The sequence below is a fragment of the Ptychodera flava genome, chromosome 13, assembly GCF_041260155.1.
Source record: "Ptychodera flava strain L36383 chromosome 13, AS_Pfla_20210202, whole genome shotgun sequence".
In the NCBI taxonomy this organism is placed as follows: domain Eukaryota; kingdom Metazoa; phylum Hemichordata; class Enteropneusta; family Ptychoderidae; genus Ptychodera; species Ptychodera flava.
Window position 1 is genome coordinate 14,353,014 of NC_091940.1, and position 26,307 is coordinate 14,379,320.

Below are 26,307 nucleotides of genomic sequence, written 5' to 3' on the forward strand. Positions count from 1 at the left end.
AGACAGCGACGTTGTCCCTTTAAAATTTGAATATTAAAAAAACACGGAAGTATATAATGATGGTTTGTCTTGCCGGCCATAATACAGTTTCGAAAACAGACCAATGAAACTGCTACGGAGGTTATGTTATTTTTGCAACGACAGTTCACATTGGTCGGGTTTCGAACAGCCAGGCGCTCGCTCGCGCGCGTTCAACTTACCCTAACCAAAACATATCAATAATTTTAGAGAGTTACTAATAACAGAGTATAGCCAATTGCATTGAACCTCGAATAATTTTGACATATTTTAAGGTGAAAGGTAAGTTGCCAAAATGTGCAGCACATGCGCAATAAAGCATTTAAATTAACTATTAATATTCATAATATAATAATAATCAGCAGAACATGATTCCTATCGATTCAATAAGGTTTAAACACATCAACAAGAAAATAATCATAGGGCTTCCCTGATATGTCCTCTTCAAATGTTCATCCTTTTCACTTCGTCAGAACGCGACCTGTCATTTGCCAGCAACTCATTGAATCCATCGTCTCACTAGCCATCTTTGACACTGTTAAATAAAAAATAAAACCGGACAGAGGTCATTCACTCGATGAAATACTTTATATCTTCCAGCTAGGTCAAAAATGAATGAAGCTGGCCAACAAATGTATGGTTAACTGGTATCTAATAATTTTGCGCATGTGTACAGTCCATTGGAAGAAACATCAAGACTACAGTTGGAATGTTCCATCATACTTTCCGGCATCAATTCCCCTCAGGCAGTTTACTTGATCATCCATGCCTCAATCTTGACATTGGGGTGTTAATTAGGAAAACTGACATATAATCAGAACAGTGGCAACTAATTTTCTATCACATAAACGGACCCAGGTCCTCATTTAGTCTTCTTTCGTTCACGTATCTAGCTCGACGACAGCAAAGAAACAATGACTCTAGCTGGTTTCAAAGAACCATACCTTTAACTTTGAGCTCAAGATACTATTTCACATATTAAGATGATTCGAGCGATCATACAACGTCAACTGTTCTCGCCTTAAAACTGAAAGTGGTTTACAACGTTGAAAATGACTTGTAGATTCTGTAGCAACGAAAAAGCGAAAAAAGGACCATTTAAAAATATCCAAGTCAACGCTGGAATCCAACGGAAAGCCTGTCGACAACCGTTTGCGCCGTACTGTCATTGTCTTTACCCGTGTCTAGTACCGGCTCGACGTTGGGAGCAAATTATAGCAAAAGGGTCCATGCCAATGGCACTCAGCAATGCAAGAATCTTAAATGGAGAGCAAGTATTTTTGTTTACATTGAATGATAGATTAGGACACGGTCAATCCACGGAGGAGCAACTGAAAAAAAACCCCGCATAGGTCTGATCCTCCTGATAGCAGTAATTCATGTGCCTTCGAATAAATTCTATAACACAGTAGAATCAAATCCAACCAAATCTAGAATAATATTAAGAATGGAAAATGCACATGATTTGGCGTGGCATGATCTCAGTAATGCTTCACTCTTTCCGACATTCGATGCCATTTGTTATTACCAAGACTTGCTCCTAGTCTATTGGCATATTAACATCAAAACAAAGTAAGTCGAAGGAATAAAACTTCAGCAGACTGTCGCGTTAAGCGGTAGGCTGTTTTGTGGATCTTTACTTGGGGTGAACGCGATGGTTAGGCCAGCCAGTCACTATTGCCGAAGCGACCGGGGGGCAGTCTAGTTCCTGCCGTAACAAAAGAATAGCAATTTCTTTTGATTCGTGCTCTGATGACAGAAATTATTGCAGCTTGCAGTTTAAGACGACTTAGGTGTTTTAAAATTTACTTTAACTTAAAAATGTTCCTGATTTGCATGTTCTTATCGTAAGTCGTGTGACGACTTACCTGACAGTGCTGTCAAACCTTGGTGTTGGCCCTAATCTGTACGACCAGTAAACCCACAAAGTTGGATTTAGGCACGCTGTTTGAAGAAAAAATGGATTTAATTTGTTTCAAAGCCCTTCGACGATACAAAGCAAATGAAATAAAATAAATCATGAAAACAGAAGCGTACGTACTCGAAATATTAGAGTGTCTGTCTACAAACAGATGACGACAGACATCGCAGACACTGCACAGAGCTCAATCTTCACTTCTTCGTGGGAGCTCTTGACAAATGAAGGTAAAAAAAATTGTGACTGAAAATGTCTTAAAGTGACGCCAGAACTATATGAAAGTCAGGTAAAAGGACGAATGCCGAAACCCGGGATAATTCTCCGAACTCGTGCGAGTTCGCCGGTTTGAACCAGGGACCTTTAGATCTTCAGTCTAACGCTCTCCCAACTGAGCTATTTCGGCTCGCTGTTTCTTCAATGCGATTCGCGTAATATTACAGTTTGCAAGGTATGTATTTATTTGATCACAAATAACATGTTAATCATTCCACAAGAAGAGCGTGTCACTATGTTCCGACATTCTAGCTACAAAACATCAATAGCCTCTTTGAATTATTCATGACTGGTGTTGTGTGTACTGCGTCAAAGTGAGCTAATATTATCGATCGCGTGACGGATTCGATTCTTTTCGAGAAATACGGCCTTTTTAAGAGACAGTTACTTCAATTGATTGATGCAAATTAGTTCGATAACTGTTGATATTTTTTTTAACGTGAAGTAAATATTTCTGTACTATATATATGAAATTCTGATATTCAAAATCTGTCACTGAATACATCCCGAACACCTCTATAGCTGCCCATTGTCGATGAATAACTTTCTTTGTCACAATCGGTACAGGTCCAACAGGGAAGCCACCATTAAATTTCTCAAGCCGTGATCTTCTTAAACCCTACGTTTACTAGTCATAGACTTTAAAGCAACGAGATGTGCGTATAATAATGCTGTATGATATGTGAATTTACCACAGTGGGTTTCTATAACGACAACATTTTATCGTGAAGATCTGTGATGGGAACGAAAAGCAAAAGCGAGGGCGCTATGTAAGATTATATTACTTACGTCAGCTTTTTTCAGGTTTCCACGGGCGATCTCAGTTTTGGAGTCGCGTCGTTACCGCCTGCTTACCTCCGTAAAAACTTTGGCAAAATATATCGTTTACGGAGACAATCATTTGCCCCCGGACGTCGTCTGCCCTCATCGTCTTGGAAAGTTCTAAAACTTGCTGTTTCGTTCACCATCTACATGTTTTATACGTAACCGAAGAATCGATAAACACCGTCATAACACTGCGCATGCGCTGAACTTTAAATTGTTATTGTCTTCGAAATGACAGAAAAATCATTCACAACATTCACTTTATGGGACTGCAGACGAGCGTTCGCTATAGCGAAGATGATGAATCAGCTGAAACACTTGTGATATTGGATCAATGCTACGCATTTTTGTAGCAATCTGGTGCAGGGGTAGGCATGAAACTTTAATTCTTCGCCTCAAATATGCTCCATCTAATGAGAGAATAATTCGAGAATACCCATGTCAAGTTTCTTTGTGAAATTCTGATTTGCCGTGAAGGAACTTGACGTAGGTATTCTCATAACATTTTGTCATGGCATTAAAGTTCAATTTAAAATTAGTATTTCGGTGATAAAACACTTACCGAGCGTGAAATTCCTGACGAAAGCAGGTGTTGCCATTGAAACGCCCTCGTGTGGCCACTTGACACTATTTTAGTTGTCAACTGTGGGTGTTTACAGGATTCGCAAGGGAATCCAGTTGTCAATTACGGGATTTTCCCGTCCAGCGCTGTTTTTCTCAGTGGTTCACTGCGTGCCACGGTGGTTTCCATTCCCACCCCTATTTCATGCCTACCCCTGTGGTGTGGCGGCCGATCAACGGAGGGCTCCCCTGGATTAAACACGTATGCTGAGGGAAGCTCAACAAACGTGGGCGAAAAGCGGCAATAATCTTTTCTTTGATTAACAAGAACAACCGTAACTTTGAATCATCTTTTGCCCTGCCAAAACAACTACATTTTGTGCTTCTCCTTCTAAAGTTACATTTATGATAAAGTACAAAGATTCAGCCTTGTAAGCAAAACATGTTATATACAAGGTCAAGGGTATGCAAAATACGTTATTGTCGACACATCCAGACCGATTTGCCAACAATCTTCAGAGCATTTGATACGACACACACACCGAGACTGTTTTCACTAAGTGTACACTGGACGTGCCGACATAATTTCTGATCAGAGCAAGAAACTATAGTTTACAAACAGAACAATAAAATGAGAAGTATAAAAAGTTACAGCAGTGGACATTCCATTGCAAGTATATTATTTCGACATCAACAAAATGAGGTATCGTCAGATGATCACTCAGCGGTAAGTTTACTGAGTTACGGTTTATTTCAGGCCATAAGTCTTGCCAATTACATGTTTTTTCAGTCAATCGTAAATTCACAACTATTTGCACTCGTAGAAGATAGTATCACCCTTTTCTATGGAAGAATCGATCGACCCCAGCTATGAGTACTGTTGATTTTGCATACTAGTTGCAACCATCCTCATTAGATTTTAAATGTATCTATACAATAGATTCTATTATTAATTACGTTTCGATCAGTTCCTCTTTGACAAACAAAAACATAAAGCATGACTAGCAGACAACCAAATTCGCATGCCAAGGGTGTTTCTTCAGGTAGAGACCCTCCTTGAAACTATGCCCCGCCGACCTAGCCCGGCCAAGTCATGCAGACAGACCGATAATAGACCACAGATGATAGCAATACTTTAATTTTAAGAAACTTTAATATTCGTCATGAAATTCCTGCCAAAATACTGAAGAGTAAAATGAAAATGAAATCTTTTGGAAAATCACTCTAACATTCTCGTCATTATCTTCCTTCAAATCACGTTTATCCTACCAACCGTTTTATTTTAAAAAAAGAAAACGAATAAAGCCTTGACATTATTCACTTCAAAGAAAAACAGAGTGACGTGTAGACTATGGACGTGTACTTGATGTTAAAAAGGTCTTTGCAAATCATGCCGAACTTATAACTTTAAAAAGTATGATAAAGTACAGTATGAGTGACATAAAATCATACGTATACTAGATAATTCTGACAAAATTCATTCAGAATGGCAAACATTGGAACATTAGGTTGTTACCTTTGCAGAAACGCAAATAATCATGACAAACTTATAATCAGTGCTACGTTTCTTGATATTCTGTTTTTAAAACCTTAAGTTTGAATTATCGATTTTCCGCCTAAAAAAGTGCATCAAAAACGTTCAACTTTTTTCAATGAAATGTTACGAACATGTGCTTTAATCATGGAATAAGATTATATCGTGAATAAATATGGTATCAAGTGAACCCTAGTTCCATATCAAAATACGACTGTTGGAATCGCGAAACGATTTATTCCTCTCGCCATCTTCAAACTCAAGAGAGGGGTCATTAAACTCCAATACGATATTTTTGGTTCCTTGTCTGTCTTCAACCACGGTCTGCAAAACAAATGTTGCATAGTCATGCACCCGTGATCTTTCGATGGCTATCGATCTTTAGTAATCGCCTAAAATCGGTGAATACAACTTAATACCGGGACGTACTTCTTTTTCGGCAGCGGGTTGGTCGGAAGTCTTATGTCGATCATTGGAAAGTAATTGATTTGTGAACATAAGCTAAACGCTCTGTTAAAGCAAAGATTACATCTTTGTTTAAATCCTTGATATGTCCTATCAGCAAGTAGTTCTGGATGAGAATTGACCGTGTTTTGTTGATTTGCGTGATTTTGCAATTATGATTACCAACATACATGAAGATACTGAGCTATGCACTATGCGCATTGTTGCTGAAAGATTGAACACAATTAGTATGATAATTGATAATGTACACGTTGATTCTACATTCAAGTTCGGTAGGATTTCTACTGATGTTTTATCTCGTCTAAACTATTTTTTGGTTTAACGACACGAGGGTAAGGAAGCTATATATAAAGTTTGGTACTCACACTCGATCTTTTCTGGTAATAATTTGGTCTGGGACTGGAAGTGAGAAGAAATGCGGTATTACGATTAGTAAAAAGAGTCACCGTCATTTCCAGCCCGAGATTCCGAAGAGACAATTTTTTCTGACAGGATTCATCATATGAACTCTGTCATGGTTTAAGCCACACTGACAAACTCCAGCTACCAATAATAACGAACGGGGTCAAACAAGATCTGAATTTTACACAAAAACAATGGTCAAATCACTCATTGAAAAATAAATGTTTCTGCTCCTGCAGCTGATGTGCAGCTGCCTCCGAAGCTTAAATCTGATTGGTCGATTATCATTCTTCACAGCAACCTAGGGAGTCTATTGTGTATAATTCAATGATAACGGTGAGATTCAGCCAACCAATCGGCTTCAGAGATGCTGTACATTAGCCCAAATGTTTTGATAAATTTAATTTTCATTGCACTGCCTGTGTTGGTAGCAGTTTCTGTCAGGATGGTAGTGGCGGCTGGTTGTTGCAAACTGAACGGTGGTGGACGTGTTACTCGTATGGCAGAAAGTGGTTACTTGTATTTACAACTCTAATCTAGCTGCTTTATTACTCATGTGAATGCATCTCACTTACCAGTGAGATCCGTTTTACGGCCGTCAGCTCGACATCCGGGTCTTTTTGCAGGCATGCGACTCTAACCTGGTGAGATTTTGCAAAGATCCGTGTCAATTATGTCGGGAAATGTATCAGCAACGTTATGCCCTGATTGGCGTAATCGTTCAAAGAACAAGTCAAAATTAATCGAGTGCCATTGGTAGTGAAGCATACTTAATCATCTAAATAAGGATATTGACTCGTCCATTGGGGTCGATGTCTCTTCCTAATATATATTAATGTTTGTTTTGCTTGAGTTTGTTTTTTTTCTCTAAATCTGTGCTGTAATAACAACCGACATGGTGCACATTTTGATAAGTATATATACATGCTAGTCAATGTAAACACTATTTTAAAGAAGTTTCATGGGAAATACATATTTCTATATATTGACCTTCGGAGTCTTGGTTCAGCTTTCGTCTCAAGACTTAAAGGGTCGCGCAGTACTGAGCCTTATGTACTGCAGATTAACTAATATCAGTTTTATATCTTTTTGCGTCGATTGGGTGACTTTATTCGATGGTCTCGGACTTTTGCCACAGAATAGTAAATGCTACTGAAAAAGAAAACATTTTAGCGAAGTTTAAATGACAATATGGAAACGGATTGTGATTGATCACTAACAGTCTCAAATTACACGTCATCAAGTTCAGAAAAAGACACAATTTACCTCTCTGGAGCAGATGCCGTGGAGGATGAATATGAACAGGCCCTGTTGGAAGAAATAACATGACATGTACATTGTTGTATGGGTAAGCATGATCGCACTTTCCTCCAAAATCAGTGAATCGATGCTTTATATTCATTTACACGTAAATCCAAGAAATGATGAAATTAAACACCGTCCGATGACGAAAGAGAAGTTCAAGTTACTCCGTCAATTTGCTCCTCCCGCGAACTTTGTCTGTCATGAAATATTGAACAATGTATATACGCCTGTTCTGTTTTATTGCTCTGTTACCAGTGCCGCGATAAACTTGTCACATGACAGACATTCCCTCCGTAGACTTGAAATGCTTAATGTCGTAAAGTGGTCTCGGGAATCATATTCGATTGATGTACTCTGATTATGGTACGGAAACTTGGAGTGAGGGTGAAATATGTAACTAATTTGGTATTATGCCAGATTTTGTGCTGTCCTATTGACACGACGTGGCCAAGGAATACTCACGTGACAAGACACCAGTGTGACGAAGACGTAGCGATACACGATGTAATCACCTTGGAAGAACACAACACCAAAGGCCCATCCTGCACCTAGCAACGAGGGTAAAATGAAAGCTGCACGACAGTCGGATCTACAGTGAGTCGAGAAGACAAAAATATCGCTAAGTTTGTACAGGTATGAAGAGTAATGTTTACAAGGAACTGAATTGTGCTCTCACGGATACCAAAACTCATATTCATTGAGTCAAATGCCGAGCCACGTATCCGCTTTCTCTATGGTTGCAAAAATGGCTGCAAAGCAACAAAGAGCCCGTGGATTTCATGAGTTGATGTCGGTAAGATACAGTAGCCTTAAGGGTTAACTGTGTTTCTCATATATGTGTGGGGATGTTTCGATGACTCACTTGAACCCAGCATTGAAATTGACTACGTTCTTGTGGACATGTCTATTTCTTTTTACTTCCAACAGAGTAATGTAGTTGACCTGCAAAAGACAGTCGTTTCGTGAGAAATTTGATTTTAACCCTTTGAAGGCCAAACAAGACCTTGCCATACTTCAACTTATACAACTGTTTCAAAACCAATAAACCAATTTCAGTAAACCAGTGACCATAGATACAATTTTCAGTCTTTTTGTTGTTTTGGGTTAAATGAAATGTAAAGACAATATATGTAGGGAAGATACACTTATCATATAACCCTAGCATACGCAATAGAGTAGACTCATCTAGACCTCATCCAAGGGGAAAGTCAATGTAATCTATATGATGTTGCAGGGAAATTAAAGGATTTCATACGGCATATCTGGAGGATACTGGACCCAACGTCCATTATCATAATGGAAATAAACTGAGTTTCCTCAGGAAGCCGTGCTCCATCTTTTGAAACAACTGGCAACACTCGGATTATGTTGATTTGTAAAATTGTTCTCTGTCTATACATGTTGAAAATGTTTAAGGTAAACCAAATGTCGTTGCTTTTTATTTAGGATAAATCAATAGGCTATGTTCGCTGGTAATACTTACAAGCAATGTGATTGCAGCTGGAGCGACAAACGCCATATAGACGAAACTGTCTGTAGAAAGCCAGCAACTGCACAGGAGAGCAAAGAATTAAGAAAGTATGTGTAATGCTTTACACGGTTCAGAATCACAGCATGTTACATAAACTAAATCATCATCATCATCATCATCATCATCATCATCATCATTACAAAAACATCGATTCAACTTTAGCTTAATCCATTACGTAATGAACATGTTAACAGAAGAATGGATATTGATCTTTTCCAACAGATATGTGAAATTAAATTTGATTTATTTAATTTAAATTGCGTTTTGTGCTTTCTGGGTGATGAAAACATCTTCTAATTGCTTACATATGTTGTATTCGTAGCCATCCAGAGACAAAGCCAAAGTTATGCCAACCACAAGAATTGGTAAAGCTGAAAAAAATAGGAACATACTTGGTTCAGACTCGTATTGAATTATCATTTGATATACATCTGAGCGAGTGGAATGGAATATCTATCTTGCACATTGCAATCCTCACGGTGTAGTAATGTTCAGCGCTGCAATCTTTCATACCCCTACGACAATATATTTCACGAAAACATGACAAAAAATCATTTTCAGATATTGATACATGTTTTACACACTAAAAAACTACCTTCCGTTTGATAGTGAACATTGTGGAAATTTGTCTTGACCACTAACATTATTGGCGCCATCTGTCCACATTGATGTCAAAAAAACTTAGTAAACACTTACCCCATCCTAAAATGCAATAGTATAGAATCCTTCCTGGACATGCGCATTTTCGGTCACTCTTTTTCTCATCCTTCTTTTCCCGGACAGCCTTCCTGATTTCTACCAGGATATCGACGGCTTCCATAGTCATCCACGAAAACGAGGCCAACGATAGAAAGTGAAGACTGGCACCAAGTACCTTGCAAAGGCTCTGAAAGCAAAAATTGACATAACAAATTTTGACAAGATGTGGACTTTCAAGTTTCACCTGGCTCTTTAAATATCAAAAAGGTAGCGTGGAATGAATACAACCTTGTGAATGGCATTTCTATCCCCTAGACGTGGCACCCCGATTCTGGAAGGCGCCTTCCTGTGCAGCAAGTGACTTTATCTTTCGTATCAAAGACAGTGCATACGAATTGGACTAAGCGCTGTATGGTGTAGAATAAAACCTACGATGCGATAGCAGAGGTCAAATCTGTGCTGCTTTGGTCAAACCGAAAGAGTTTCTTGCTCACGAGAAAGTATCATGTGCTCTCGAGATAATCATTTTTATTTGGTTTACAAAATGCTCCTTACTTACTTTCATAAAAAAACATGTGCAAAAGAAAAACTTAAATTTCCCCGTACCGCATCATGACGGATACGCTCAACGATGAAGAGTGAAAATCACTTCCGTGGACAAAATTTCTATATGTTAATACTTTCTAGGCTAGCCACTTTAAAACCTCAATCATGTGTTAGAATTGTTATCGTTGAAGGCGTCCTTTAGCTGATAAGCAAAAGTTCGTTTTCAGAGTGGTGCAGTGAAAATGGCTGTTTCTGACAAAAACGGCAATACATTACAGTGTTCAAGTTTAAATTCAGAGCCATGATTCAGTAAATTCTCTATCGGATTCGAACTCACAACGTACAGCAACCAGTCAACTAACGAAGACATCACAGTCAAAACCATCACACTGACCTCGTCGTCATGGAGATAGTTATTCAGGATGAAGACAACGGTAGAGCCAATCACGGCGACGTAAGCGTTGATGTGGACGGCGTATCGAATAGTACGGAGGTAGCTGAAACATGATGAAAAATCGAATGGGTAAATTGCTCAACACGGGTGTACACTTGAAGACGAGGAGAGAAGACTTTATCTGGAATGCCGACACCCTTCATCATGTTTCAAGTCACACAAAGGACAATCCTGACTGCAGATGTCCCAACATACGTTGCGGTCGTGCTCTGATTAACGCCTGGTCCCCGTTCTTTTACTCTATCGCCCTCTCTCCTATCTTGTTCCCTCTTGAAAACCATGCAATTAAACAATGTATGCGCCTCGACATTGAAAGAACTAAACTTGTACTCAAACTTTTCTTAAGGAAATTTGAAACCATTCCCTTCCAAAATTAAAAAGAGAAATCGGCGGCCACAGTGCGAAGTTTGGTACTAGAGAACAAATAACTGATAAAAGAAATTCAAAATTTCTGGCATCCCTATTGTGTGCAAACTCTATGGTTAAAATTATTTTCGATTTTCAAAAACGTAAGACGGTTAAAACTTTTGTCCATTCTAAGAGCTTCAAAATTATCCTCCACAAGCGGTAGATCACAAATGTATTGTAAAAAATTAATACTCTGAATGTCTGGCCAAAAGGAGCGTATTGCCATAAACTTGCTCTGTCGTACTCGCCCTTGGCATTCAAAGCACCACAAGAAAACATTTGTCTATACCGCATCGGACACTTACTCCACGCAGAGGTAAACGATGATGAGAAGCGTCAATAATCCAATGGAAACCCCTCCTCCAATGAGTGTTATGTACTCTATGATGACGTCATCTTTCGATTCGATCTGTAACACGACATATTTTAAGAAAATTACTGTATACCAACAGAAATGCATGCGATGAAGATAAACTTGAAATGTTGCACTATATCAATCAAGATCGTCATATTGTTCCTGGTTTCATTTTGTAGCGTCCCCATATTTGTAAGTGGGGACACGTGTGGTAAAGTACTCACTGGGTGAAAATATAATATGAATTTAACGAACTGTATATGGCACTTACGGTTTCTTCTGGTGACTTTACAGCAATCACGAAGTTTGTAAGGTGTGAGCAGTGGCAGGTTGTGTGTGTGGCGTTACTCTTCTCCAGTGAACACCCTGACGTGCTCCATGCACCGAAGATTGTATTCCTGTCGAGGATATAAACGCCAAACAAAAACTCTGTAGGTCGGTTGCTGAAGCCTAAAATTCTTACATGTTGTGTACACATCACACCCTATCATACGTTATCTACGAGTCTAATTGTATTGTAAATGTTCCGCTATATTGCGTGAACTGCGTGAGTTGTAGCGCAGCAAGTTTAAGTGAAGTACGTCTTCAGGTAGAGCTTGCTCTACGGTTCCAATGCAAGATTAACTTACGGTTCGCTGAAATTCCAGTGGGCGCAAGCGGGTTCCTCGCCAGGGGTAAAGTCCTGGAGAACACACCACATTAAAATTAATTGTAAGAAAACACAGTTACAGATGAGCTAGGCAATAGGTTCAGACGTCGGTTGTCGCGAAATTTTCTAAATCGCGGTCTAGTCTGAGGTGAAGTAAAATTCAGGAGCAAAAGAACTGACAATGGTAAAGTCTTCGATATCGCCTCAGAGTATACTGTTTTAGCGACGGATGTTGCCGTCATCTCCAGTTACTACATGGCAGAAATAATTTCAGAAGGCCTATTCTGTCCCACACTGCATTTGCTCGGTGTTATCCACAGTAAGTGATGCTTCTAACATCAACAGGCAAAGGTGAACTATTTCTGTCTTCCCATGGTATCGATGACCACGTGACCTACCCTTGTGTGCTGAAGAGTGATTTCAACAGGACTGTCAAGATTTGCTGTCAACGATGGTGACATCTGCAGAGAGAAAATCCTACTTCCAAGTGTGACCTCTTGACCTTCCGCGAGCTCAAAACTGAAAGAATGACACGTTATGAGTAAACTTGCATGAATTAGAAGATACAACGTATGTGGGTATGTTATTCTAATTTTACCAACATGACTTTATTGATGCTTGAACCCGATTTCACGGTTAAACAGAAAATAATGTCGAAGGCACGAGGTGATGAATAGGCAAATTTCCAAATTTTATCACATTATGGTATATATATATAGTACATGACATCGACAAGTGATGAGCAACTGAACAGAAATCACTGGGTAACAATCGAATTGAACATTGATGTCCGATCAATGACAATACTCTGTACTGGTTTGTATATTCTCCTTCTCGCCCATCAAGTGCTCACGTGGTTAATATGTTGAGGTTAAAGGTCATCATGCTGAGATGAGTACCAGGACTTACCTTTCATCGATGGACATGGCATACATGTCGTGCAGGGAATTGTAAATCGTGGTCACAAAAGATGCAAACACAAAACCTGCAAGCAGAGGAGAGACAGACAAAAAACGCTAAGACTCTAAAGGACGTAATAACACGTTGTCTGTGATAGTTAGGAACATCATGAAGATCCATATCGTCATATTTTGAGGAGGTCATAAGGAATCTTACCGTTTTCACTGTGCTCAAATATATTATGTGGTACCCGGATGTTGTCTGTTCCCTCCCGCAACTGGCTTCCTGTAACGTTCCATCTTGAATCCTCGTAATCGGGAAAGACCAGTGGGTGATCAACAGACGAATTGGCGATAGCAAACTTCTTAATTCCTACGGCTGGCAAGTGATACCAGGTGAGAAAGGACATGAGGTGAAAGAAAACAACGTAAAAGACGGTATAGTGGCAATGAACTCCTGTAGCACACTCATGATAGCAAAAATTACGTATCACACTTTACACGTAAGCATGTTGTATGAGATCGGTAATTTTAGTCTGTTCCTCAAATATTATACACCACACTGCAGATCTAGATAAAGATGGTAAGACTAACAGAAAAAATCGGCAGGCAGAAACAGATGCGCCTTAAAACATCCGATAACTTAGTAGCGCCACCACAGTCTTCCGATTGTTGTCAGCCATTTTACATACCACAGCTCCATCAGCTGTATCCTATTCGAAAAAATTTAGAGATTTGCAAGTTATTCAGAAACGAACTAACCCTAGACTGTCCAGGTTTCATAGTCCTACCTATGTTGTCCTGCGTAATGAGTATGTCCGCATCTCCTTCGTAGAGCGACATCAGTCCCAAGCTCCACTCATCCAGTATTTTCACCAATCGAGAAATTCCTGACTGGGTCTGTGGTGTCAGATGATCAATTTAAATTTCAGTACAACTCTCAAAAAAAGAGAACTTACATCGTGTTTTCATATGTATACGACACTGTGCTAAAAGGTCAGCCAAGTACAGAATGGTATTCGTAAAACTGTTTTGGATAAACCCTCAACATTCAAATTAAAAATTCAAAAAGGCCAGATTTTCTAAGAACATTGTACATAACTAGTACTGTTGATGCTCCCGCCTTTCATGTGGAATCTGTTCAAACTTTCCTTTTTCTCTTTAATCAGGTAATTTTGTCTATATTTTCAAAGACCTAATTTTTCAAAGAATCTGCAGTGCTTTTTCTTTGAAAGTATTTGAGGTGCGAAGAAAAACAGATCACATTTCATGGAAGAGAGAAGTTATATTGCCTGTCACACCTGATGTACTTCATCCCATCTTGTCTTCCATGATGGAGCGATGAGCTTGCTCGCCAAGTCAACTAAACCCTAGAAACAAATTGAACGACAATGTTATTATTCACTATAAAGTATGAGCCTTCTTGTTGCTGTTATATGTTTGCTATAAAATTATGATGAGGGCGAAAAGGGTGGGGAGAGGAGAGGAAGACCATAAGAGTAACACCTGTGCCGTAGTCATTTATCGTAGATTCAGATATCAAAATTAAGGTTTGCGTGCCATGGACATCTTTGGTAAAGAGAAAGTGACGTCACTGCTTACTGTGCCCGTTTCGCTCGGCTCAGATTTGTCAAGACATATAGCGAAGGGTGGGAAGTTGAAGTTGCCACAAAGTACTCACAGTAAGCTCGTCTTCAATATCGGTCAGGTTCATCCGTTGAGGGCGTTCTTTGGTCACTAGCTTTTCAAAGACATGTACGGCCGTCTGCAGGTCACTGGAGGAGACGTACATGTCAGATGCAAGGAATTCGTCCAAGGATTCTAATACACTGGCGAAGCCAACGTCATCCAGTGTGCCTTCCATGACCTAAAAGAGGGCGAAATAAAAATTTGACTGCCTTGCAATACATGTACTCGTAATACTGGTATACTTGGTGTGCACTAATGCGAGAGTAATCGTCTTTACAAAACTATGACTCACGGCACGTGAATGAGGAGGTGATCGATACAATGTGAGGCCGGGTCTGGAAAATACAAGTTCCAGTGTGAACAGTCATCAACCCCTCTAATTTCCCCGACCAATCTTATAAAAACTTGGGCACAAGCACTGAGAGAACTCTGAAACTAGAAGCTTGACGATCTAAGATATTATGGATTACCCGCAAAAAGTATCACATTCAATATCATAATATGTAAATGAGACAAAATATCAAATGAACCTTTGATATGATGAAATACGAACGAAGTTAGTTCTGAGTTACTACTTTAAGTGCACATGAGGACTTACTATTTGATAGAGTTCGTCGATGGTCCTCGAGCAGTCGGCCTCGTGACGCTCAGCACAGTCCGGGTAACCAGTGAATGCTGATAGAGCGTCTAGTTCATTGTGATTGTCGGTAATTTCTGCAGTAAGAGAAGAAGCCCGTGTTGTGAGCTACTTTCAAACGCAAAGACTTTGTGAGCTGATGCATTGACAGTACAATCAAAAGCAGACCTACTTTTATCAGTGTTTGCACCGTCTAAATCGCGAAAGATCGAGGATTTTGGCGTGTAGTGCTTCAATATTATTTTAAGTTGAGTCAATATGATAGATAATTATAACATTGTCTTCCAGATAATTTTTGTTGTCTACTGATATGTCCAATATCTCTTCTTTCACATTTCGAAAAGTCAGCGGTTTCCATTAAAATTGAACTTGATTCGAAACAAGTGAGAGCCGTAGAGCACTACACATATTACAATTGACGATCTACAGAAGAACTTCAGCAACTTACTGACAGCACCAATATCTTCGCCTGTTATCATATCTTTAAACTCTGTGGGACTAATGTCATCGAAAGTCTCGTACCATATCGCGAGATCGTCAAACACTCCTCCGAAGTAGCACAGATCGGCGTCGTTCATCTTGCCGATATGCAGATTTTGACCGAGTTCTTGTCGAGATGTGTCATTTGTTCCCGATATATCTGAAGCTGGCAAGTCAAAGAAGAAGACAAAACGTGGAAAGTGCACATATATAAAGGCAACCGACACTGTATCCAATTAAACTCTACTCTTTTCTTTTTCTGGCTGTAATATTTTTAGGCAAGTCGAAGTCAACGTTGGCTAAGTTTTTAATTTTTGCCGATCTGTGTGACCATCCTTACAATAACAGTGATGATGTATCCGGTGGCATATTTCTTTTGTCAGTGGTCAAAGCCTCCTCATCTTAGTACTGACTTTTGCTTCCACTAGACTAGTTCACGAGAGATAGACGGCGCCTCACCTACGATGGTACCATTGACGTAAGCCTTCAACCCACTATGTTCGCTCCAGGACATGGCGATGTTCACCCAATCACCGTCGAACAAGAACTCTGTCTCGATCTGCCAGATCCTTTGACCGTTGTGTGCCACGAAGAAGGTAGAATTTTCGTTTGCAACCACAGAGAAACCTCTGCCGTAATGAGCTCCGGAGCTGGCAGTTTGGAAATTTAGAAATTCATTTCAACAAATTAATGTTAGAAACACAACTAAATTTATTGTAGGAGCATATCTTCGAAGAAAAGTTTTGTAAAAGTTTGTGTAAACGCACTTAGCATCACCTATCTGCTTATAGGTATACGTATAGGTCAATTGGGCAGGAGGTTGTCTTCGATTGTATCTTTTGTTGGACAGAAAGTGTAATTTGAGTTCATCTCACTATAACAACTAACCATCTGTCTAACAAACGTTGTTCTTCTCTAGTTCTTGCATTAACTAGAATGGTCCGTCCTGAAACTTTGGGTGAAAGATGATGATTCTCTCGCAAGAGCGCCAGCACTCCACCTTTCACGTGAAGCCAATGCTCTCCAGGCGTAAATGGTACATTTAACTCCGAAGTCACCCGTAAAAAGCAGCCATGTCTAGCTGTTGTTATCAGTCATGTACGGACTTAGCACCGTTCATGTTGAAGCATCAAAATATTTAGTGAATACTATTATCATATGTCGATATCCAGATAACTTCAACACCAGCAACCAGCGTAATAACGGAGTTGTAGTATGCAATAATATTTCGTTGGAGTCGCCTGCGGTGCAACTCACCGACTGTTGCATCATTTTTATCGCTTCTCTTACCTCAATATGAAGCCAAAGGGATTCGTTGAATCTTCTTTGGTGTGGCTAGCGTTCACGAGCTGGACCCACAGTGAAATAGTCACGCCTCTGTCAGTGCACTTTTCAGGGTCACTTATGCAGCGCCCACCATAGGAACCTATGAGAAACAAGTTTAGGTTCAGCCATGTTGATGAAGTACACAGTAGTCAGGAGTGTTACTGACGAGAAGAACTATTGTTTTAAAAAAGAACTTGATATTTCAATTTTCCCATAAGAGACTGGTCAGTTTCTTCGGCCTGGGGGGGGGGGGGCGCTGGATTCATGGGGGAGGGGTCACCCTGTTTTGACTTTGGTGATAGGGGGGTCACCATGTTTTTGAAATGCCCAATAGGGGGTCATTGTGTTTTTTGAATTTTGAAACAGGCTCATCATTGCCTAAATGCATTGTGTCAGCCACAAATTTCATCATTCAGTTGCATTTTTCGGCGCGCCCTTTAGGCGCGTAAGTTTAATAATCAGACATGATATTTTTCAGCACACCCGACTTTAACATATCAGGCATACATATATCAGAGATATCTGTATGTTTAATTTTTTTTAAGCGTGCTCTTTGAGCACATTACTTTAATATATCAGACATTTTCAGCACGCCCTTCCGGTGCATGACTTTAATATACAGACATATGTATCAGAGATATCAGGATGTTTCATATTTTACGGCGCGCCCTTCGGGCGCCATACTTTAATAAATCAGAGATATATCCCGGAGATATCTTGATGTTTACTAAGTGAAAGTTTACAACTATAAAATCAGCAGCATACATGTAAAGCATGACAAATTCCTTATATATTTGTGTTTACCTATGAGATTATAGAATGAGAAAGCAACATGCACAAATATTTCACGATTGATACAGTGACTTATTTTAGAGATAGAAAAATGACAAGATATCTTTCGTTCTCATTCATGCAACTATTTTCTTTTGTGTCTCTGGTTTTCTGTAGAAAGATGCTTTTTTATGACTAAAATAACAGTTAAAAAAGGCAGTTTTCTCATTATTAGCTGTGCTTTTATAGTTTCAATGTTAAAAGAAAAGGTCCTCTCAGACACTGCACACATCAGATTTGGCTAAAATACCTCTCTATGGCTCCTCAGGAGATTCAATCGGACGGCTGGCAAGTCTTAACACCCATCAAAGTTTTTGATTTACTGCTTTTTCCTCTTTGATATTAATGATTGACATCCATTTCTGTACAACAGTTCAGGACATCTGGTTAAGCATAGAAAGTGTGAAACACATTCACAGCTCATTCAAAATGTACTGTATTCAAACTTTAAGATTGACATTTTGAAATTCCTATCTTACAACTGACATGTCAACAATTTCATTAAAACACAGAATGACTGTTTAAAATATATGTATATATATATATATATATATATATATATATATATATATATATATATATATATATATACACATATATATATATAATTTAATTTATATATATATATATATATATATATATATATATATATATATATATATATATATATATATATATATATATATATCATCATATTTATTCAGTACTATAGGCCACCGGCCTTAATGTACAATTTTCATATTGAAAAGTTACAGTCACTTGAGGTTTCAGACAAAGTTACATTTCTAGTTTCCATTGCCAAGCAGACGCTGACGTTGTTTAGAAGCATGGAATACATATTTTGCTAGATTTTCCAAGATGCTCTCATTTTCTGATTGTAATAATCGACTAAATTTCCATTTTATAGCAGGTGTGTAGTAAAATTGAGGAATGAAACGGGCTCTGAGATTTCATATTGAGTACAGACCAGGACAAAGTGAAATTCGTCTTCTATACAATTACAATTAAATGGACACAATCTATCATGAAGTGGAATTCCAAGTTCTCTTCCTTTTTGAACTAGAAGATTATGGATGATACCCGAAGACGGGCTAAAGCCTTGCGATATACAGTAGTCTGAATACATTTAAGATATTTCTCACATTTAAAAGCATTTTTAAAATTTACATATGTACGGAGACTACAGCTACTCTCTATCTCTGATTGCCATTCTTGCATTGCGATATCACAACACCTTTCTTTAAACTGTTGAAGTAAATAAGTACAATCGATTGTTTGCTGATTTATCCAGAAGTCACCAAAACCATATTTATACAACAAATGTTTACATATAAAGCCCAACAGTTTACACTTTTTTCTACTCGATCATACTGGTACTTGTAACAATCATAGACAATTTCAGGGCATTCAGGGTGAAGACATCTTATCCAATAACGTAAAATTTCCATATCAAGGTAAGTTTATTTTAATGGGATATCTTCCAATTCTCCTCTTACAGCAGAGTTTGTTGTGTTCACATTTACACCTAACAGAAATTTGCAGAATTTATGCTGGATTTTTTCAACATCGACACAATCTCGTGTCCCCCAAATAGCACCACCATAAAGAAGGATAGGAAGTATCTTACAATCAAATATGTGAAATGCAATGTTGGGATGAAGCCCATCAAATCTGTATAAAGTGCTCTCAAGATTGTACAAAGCCTTCCTGGCTTGATCTGCAATGTATTTTTGTGCCTGATACCAGACACCTGAACTTGAAAGAATGACCCCTAAATAGTTATACTTTGAAACTACTTCAATTTCTTTACATCCCCAGTACCATTTCTCGGTCTTTTTTAGGCGACCTCCTTTTCGAAACACAATTATTTTGCTTTTACCAAGGTTTACTGTCAATCTCCAACGTTTACAATAATCATAAAGACGGTTAAGGAGTCGCTGCAAACCATTAGGGGTGCTACTAAAAAGAGACAGATCATCAGCATACAACAAATACAGAAGCTTTAACGTATAAGAGTACACAACAGTTTCTGTACCATATTTCAATGCTTCTTCTAAGTCATTAATATAGAAACAAAACAAAAGTGGAGAGATGACAGATCCCTGTTGTACACCAGTACTGATTTCAAAGAAATCACTTATACCTTGGGGAGATTTTACAGCAGCTTTCACATGTATATACATAGAGTAAAGAGATGAAAAAAATTTGCCCCTTATCCCTTTCTTGGCCAGTTTATAAAATAATGAATAATGGTGAATCCTATCAAAAGCCTTTTCAAAGTCTATGAAAGCACAGTAGAAACGACTATTTAAATGAAATACATATTTTTCAATAAGAGTACGTAAAAAACATTATCAATGGTACTTCTCTGTTTTCGAAAACCACTTTGCGCTTCCACCAACTTACTGTATTTGTCAAACCAACTTTGGAGCCTTTCTGTCATAATATATGTATAGATTTTGCTGATTGCATTTAAGAGCATTATACCACGATAATTACCTGGAATATCTTTACAACCTTTTTATGAATCGGACTAATTAGGCCTACTGCCCATTGTTTGGGAAAACACCTTTGTCCAAAATTCCATTGAAAAGAGCACAGAGCATATCATACATTTCCTGGGGTGCATATTTCCAAAATTCCAAAGGAATACCATCTGTTCCAGGAGCTTTGTTATTTTTCAACTTATTTACACTATTTTTGATTTCATTCATATCTATAGGACAGTTTAATTCAGAGCAGTCAATATCTACATCACTGAAATCATCAAAATTAAGCTGCTCTACAAAGTCCTGGACAGAAGTATAGAACTCTTCCACACCCTCTACTTCCATTTGTTCTGGATTGAACAAGGCACTGAAATAAGTATGCCACTCTTCCCTTGTAATATTACTTGAGATACCAGTTGAACTTTGACTCAATTTCTGCCAAAACAATTTTGAGTTTGGCTGCATAGCTAAAAATTCTAATTCTTCACGTTTCTGTTTTTGATACGAGGACTTTTTACTGCGTAACAAGCGTCTATAGTCAGCTTTCATCTGAATATAACGATTCAAACTATCCTGGCAACGAAATTTTCTGAAATTATTCAAAGAACTATAGACTTCCCTCTTTGTATTCAAACACTCCTTGTCAAACCAAGGATTCTGTCTATTACCTGTATATTGTGTATGCTTAAATTTCATTTCCTTGCTGCAAGAATATATAATTTTACAGAGACAATCAGCTGCACTTTCAAAATTTTCACATGCAATACACTCATAGAAAGTTTGACACATGTGCTCCACATTATCTGTATTGAAATTATCATAATATTGGTCTTTTTTCTCTGGAACCCATTTCAGTCTCGAGAAATTACTGTTATGAGTATTTGTGCCAGAAGAGACATGGACTGTGTGAACCAGAAAAGTGAGGTCAAAACATAAAGGTAAGTGATCTGACTCAATACGGTCATCAACTTTAAATTCCAAAAAATTACAAAACATATTTGCTGTGGTGAGAACATAATCATTTACACAGGTCCCAATACTGGATACATATGTAAGATTACCAACTCCTTTGTCTTGACATAACCTACCATTTACAACAGCAATATCTACCCTAGAGCAAAATTCCAAAAGTTGTGCACCATAATTATTTACCACGTTATCCTGTGAAGTTCTAGGTGGTAACTGATAATTACAATTTACTGAATCATCAATTGGGAGATAATCTGAATCAAACTCAATACTTTCTGAAATATTACCAATTCTCCCATTAAAATCTCCTGCTATAATTACATCACAATTGTAATGAGTAGTATACTTTATCAGATCAGACTCTAAATTATCAAAGAAACTCTTATCTGCAAATTTTGAACCCTCTGGAGGACGGTACACTCCAGCAATCAATAAACGTGGGTTGTTGTTTTTCGTAAGTACAGACCAAACTATATTTGTAGATGTACACGAGAGAGGTTTAAGTTCAAAACCACAGCTGTTATTTTCACGAAAGAAAATTAATATACCACCAGAGGCTCTCCCGTAATTACTTTTCTTTACTCCAGGAGCCTGAATATTCTTATAACCATCGAAAGAAATCTTATCTTGCTTTGAAAGCCATGTTTCTGTCAGACATATAAAATCAAATTGTTGGATATATTCACGAAAATCGGCATTACCAAGTTTTTCCAGCAAGCCATTTACATTCCAAACTAGAAATTTCAAATGAGCAAAGTCAGCTTTAATACTTCTTCTGAAGTTGTGCTACTGAAAACCCTGGATACATTACTCTGGCCGTGGCCAAAACCCTAGTCGGCTCTGCTTTGTGTTTCGTCAACAGGGTGTAAAGGACGGACCTTTTTGGTAAACTCATCGTATACATATATTACACCATTTACTTTCAGTTTATCATATACAAATTTTACTGATTTCCCTTCTGTACGAGCTTCTTCTGCGTACTTGCTTAGTTTCCTTCGTATTTCCCTCACCCGTGGAGTGTAATCTTCTCCAATGCGATAATCAGATCCTTTAAGTCTGTATGCCGCTCGTAGAATTTCTCTCGCTGCTTGAAGCTGGAAAACTTCGCTATAATTGGTTGCGGGTGGCTGCGGGCGTATATGAGGCGATGTACACGTTCAAAGTCCGGAGCCTCTTCGATTTGCAGCTTTTCTTTAATAAAGTCTGTCAAAATCTGCTCAGTAAGCGACCAAGGTTCTTCCCCAGCTTGCTCAACTCCGTAAATAATCAAATTGTTTCGTTTCATTTGTGCCTGAGTTTTATCCAATTCATATTCCATTTTACCAAGCCTGTTACGTAACCCTTCGTTTTCTTCTGACAATTTAGCCATGGCTTCGCTATTTTCTCGCACTCCACCACGCAATTCTATAACTTCACCTGTTAACTTTCGTACTCTGTCATCTACTGTCTTTATTTCAGTAGATATTTCTTTCCTCAAACCTCTTATTTCAGCCATTACATCGCTCAGTGTACAGGCGGTACTACCGTTTGCAGTGTTGTCGGACGCAACATGGCTGCCGTCACTATCATCGCTCAACTCACCGGAGACTGGTGTACTAGTAACGTCACTTGATTTATTTTTCAGGGCTTCGGTGATGCTTCTCTGTTGGGCCCCTCTCGTCGACTTCCTTGGACCGGGGTTTAACTCAACGTCACCGGATAACAACAAAAGGAGGAGTAGTATACCCACAACTTTCCAACTTCGAAGCTCGCGCTCAACACGTACCACCAGAGTCATCACTGTACACGTATACGCACACGTGAGGAAGCCATCTTGAGCAGAGGACTGAGACGAACGAGCATCGTGATCTTTACATGCCATTTTAACGAGCATGTTATCGTATTTCGGCAAAAGAAACCACCAGTTGCCGGCCAACACACTTCAAGATAGTCTAGCAAACAAATTTAACAAAATTTCTCCCATAACGTTGAGAAATTTTGAGAGAGAATTCCGTCCATCGGCACCACGAGGAATACTCTACAAGCGCCCTCAAGCGACATATATATATATATATATATATATATATATATATATATATATATATATATATATATATATATATATATATATATATATATATATATATATTTAATTTATGTACACCTTTTTTTACCGTTGTCGCGCGGGGGGGTCACCCTGTTTTCGAAATTTGGAATAGGGGGGTCACCCTGTTTTCAAAATTTGGAATAGGGGGGGGGGGGGTCAGCCACTTTTTGACGTCGGCAAAAATAATCCACCGGCATCCCCCAGGCTGAAGAAACTGACCAGTCCCTAAAATAGTTGTGATCTTCCTATTGGACATTATACCACCCATTTACCTACCTACATCTATGTACCCGAGCGAGTTGCCATTTCTGGTGTTCACAGCGCCCCCAACGTGTCCATGACGGTCAGCAGCCAGTGCAGAGTCCATGGTGTTCACGCCACTGTCTGGGTCTGTGATGTCGAAGTACTCGTCAGCTGTTTCGTAACCATAGACTGTAATGTGGAAAACCACATCTATAATAACAGAACAGTTGTACTTCACAATGATATATAGCCTACAGCTTCACTTCTCACGCATTCAATCTGGTATTTGCCTGTGATACTGACAGGTAGAGAAGGCATTCTTCAAACCACATACAAATGCCCAAGGTTTTTTTCCGCCTAGAATTTTCCAGGTTAACTGATGAGGTTAGTGTTCAAAGTTTCAGCGTAACTTGTTTTATTAGTCTTGACGTATGTTATGATTCTTGTCGCAGACAACTAACGCATTCATGTGAGAGATTATCCATCATATATTAATAATTACGCCCTGTATACTGACAGTAGTCGTGACTGAAAACATGGCGAATTTCAACAATATTCCAGTATATGTACACATATACCGATGCATGCAGATTGCTGGTTAAGAAGCACAGAGTTCGTCATATATGAAAAAGCCAAGCTATAGGGAGTGCAGTTTTATCCCTTTTCTAACAAAGCCACTGGTGAGACTGATTCCAAGGACTGGACTATCACACCTTTATGATAATCTTTCATTACAGTAACCGATAAAACCTTCAATTAAGACGAAAGAAAAAAAAAGTTAAAGGTTTTAGCCACAAATTTAATCCCCGGTCTTTCTTTTCAATGGTTGGGGTGAAGGGGTAGGGTTGGGGTTGAACGATATATTCAGATGTCTAGGGTGATGTGCACATTTGCCTGAAGAACTCTTTCTAGCTTTTTTCTGACCTTCATTATTTAAAAAAAAGTGTTGTCCATCACTACAACACTACCATGTGTCGTTCGATGCTGTTCTGTTGTCGAGAGGTAGTGACGTTGGCTATTTATCACACAAATAATCCTTACCGTCACTCTTGGAAAGGTCTTCGCAATTTACTCCTCCTGTGTCCGGTATGATGATCATGACGTCATCGAAATGAGCCTCCAAATGCGCCGATGCTCCGTGATTGGCCCGTCCAAGTGTCAGCTCGCTGTGGTCATTGGCTGATCGAAAGTGGGTTATTCCGGTTGCCTAGGAAACGTAAAAAGGCCAACTGAGGATGTAGAAATTCTTGTTTCCAAATATTACACTGTTGTCCGATTGTTCGACACGTTGAGAAGTTACAACCCTTCCGTGTAGATCAATATGTGTACGTTTAGAAAGAAAAGAAATTGGGGAGGGGTGGAATCTGCCCATACAAAGTCATGTAATTAAGTGCAATGCACATGTTAAGGGGCTTGGAATAATCATGTTAAGCATTTCTGGTGTGAACATTTTTGTATTTGCCTGTGCGATGATTATTAAAGGGAAATTATCTACAACTTTAGTGAGTTTTTTCACTGCTCTTATTTTGTATGTCAATTACAAGTTCTACTCCCGAAAGCATGTTAAAAATCTACTCACATGTAGCTTGTCAACACAGCGTCCATGCATGTAAAATGCGCTGTTATTGTTTAAATTACACGTGCATTCTAGTCCTGGTCACATTTCATTAGTCAACAATGACGATCATGCAGTTTACACATGTGTAGGCTGAGTTAAGAAACTCAATATTGTGTATCTCAACGTGCTTTTGATTGTAGAACAAGAAACTCTTGTTGACATTGAAAACAAAAACGGTTAAAAAAATCTACTGTATATACAAATTTATAAATAGATACTTTCAACTTCAAAACTTTAAAGCAGACCCGTTTCCCCACAGATAAAGTTCACGGAAGACCAAGAACGCTCAGCGCTGTGTGTGTGTTTCACCTTACCAGCGAGACAGCGCGCTGTCCATCTATGCATGAGCTCAGTCCGGCGTCCAGAGACCACACCATAGCCACGTGTATCCACTTATCGTAACTGTACAGGCCATCCTGTTCTACAAGTTCAACGTTCCACAGTCTGGTCCCGTCGGCAACGGTGAATATCAGTGAACTTGACGTCTGCACGATCGAGAAGCCCCTCTCACCTAGAAATTTATGAACGCCATGGAGGTAGAATGTATTTTAGAACCACTTAAAATCTTGCAAGTTACACTGATCAATCTGAGCATTAAATTCTGCCTTTTTATTCCATTCTTCAATTGAATTTGGCGTGTACGTACTTGATAAATACTACAATGGTTGAGAATTTGGAGAGTGACGTCATTTTACAATGCTAAATATATTAATCTCACACTATTTTGACGACGAGCAGACTGATTGTACATGGCAATATTATTACCATGTGTGAAAAGTATCATACCTGGAATATGATTATCGATTACCTACCATTCTTTTGTGCACCTGAACTGATCAAAACTCCGCTTCCTATCGACCTGTCGTAGATTTTGACCCAGAATGCAACTGCCAGTCCGTTATCGCACAAACTTGGATCACTCAAGCAGTGTCCATCGAAGTCGCCGAGCGTGACGTATCCTGTCTCACCGTCAGTGTAGACGGACCTGCCCGAGTAACGCCGATCATTCACGAAGGCGGCGGAACCGTGGAGACTGAACGGATGATCAAACTGCAGCGGGACAGCTGATTCAAACGGCCAGTACATGTCAGCCTGGA

General features: G+C 38.9%; 2 protein-coding genes and 3 long non-coding RNA genes across 6 annotated transcripts; 1 reads left to right on the forward strand and 4 right to left on the reverse strand.

Moving 5' to 3' along the window:
* Nucleotides 1-245: 245 nt before the first annotated feature.
* LOC139147525 (uncharacterized) lies at nt 246-2,171 on the reverse strand. The gene is made up of 3 exons (XR_011555746.1): nt 2,060-2,171; nt 1,887-1,962; nt 246-553 (listed from the first exon to the last, which is right to left on the reverse strand). It is a non-coding gene; the product is annotated as an uncharacterized lncRNA (long non-coding RNA).
* Nucleotides 2,172-5,362: 3,191 nt separating this feature from the next.
* LOC139148681 (uncharacterized) lies at nt 5,363-7,307 on the reverse strand. Its single transcript, XR_011555966.1, has 4 exons — nt 7,263-7,307; nt 6,572-6,637; nt 5,960-5,993; nt 5,363-5,453 (listed from the first exon to the last, which is right to left on the reverse strand). It is a non-coding gene; the product is annotated as an uncharacterized lncRNA (long non-coding RNA).
* A 2,993-nt stretch (nt 7,308-10,300) lies between these two features.
* Nucleotides 10,301-13,252, reverse strand: LOC139147016 (adhesion G protein-coupled receptor L4-like). Its single transcript, XM_070717866.1, has 7 exons — nt 13,060-13,252; nt 12,853-12,928; nt 12,342-12,462; nt 11,924-11,976; nt 11,566-11,692; nt 11,245-11,348; nt 10,301-10,574 (listed from the first exon to the last, which is right to left on the reverse strand). Exons 1-7 carry the CDS (start codon nt 13,250-13,252, stop codon nt 10,301-10,303), a joined length of 948 nt encoding a protein of 315 aa, XP_070573967.1.
* A 1,220-nt stretch (nt 13,253-14,472) lies between these two features.
* On the reverse strand, nt 14,473-25,716 carry LOC139147017 (uncharacterized). Its single transcript, XM_070717867.1, has 8 exons — nt 25,525-25,716; nt 24,634-24,799; nt 23,626-23,781; nt 16,939-17,074; nt 16,108-16,298; nt 15,617-15,814; nt 15,130-15,245; nt 14,473-14,709 (listed from the first exon to the last, which is right to left on the reverse strand). Exons 1-8 carry the CDS (start codon nt 25,585-25,587, stop codon nt 14,473-14,475), a joined length of 1,263 nt encoding a protein of 420 aa, XP_070573968.1. The 5' UTR covers nt 25,588-25,716.
* LOC139147527 (uncharacterized) lies at nt 19,174-23,194 on the forward strand. Of its 2 annotated transcripts, XR_011555748.1 has the most exons (4): nt 19,174-19,259; nt 20,528-20,670; nt 21,150-21,232; nt 22,888-23,194. It is a non-coding gene; the product is annotated as an uncharacterized lncRNA (long non-coding RNA). The 2 variants fall into 2 exon arrangements; XR_011555747.1 differs by lacking the exon at nt 19,174-19,259 and having other exon boundaries at nt 20,408-20,670.
* Nucleotides 25,717-26,307: the final 591 nt, after the last annotated feature.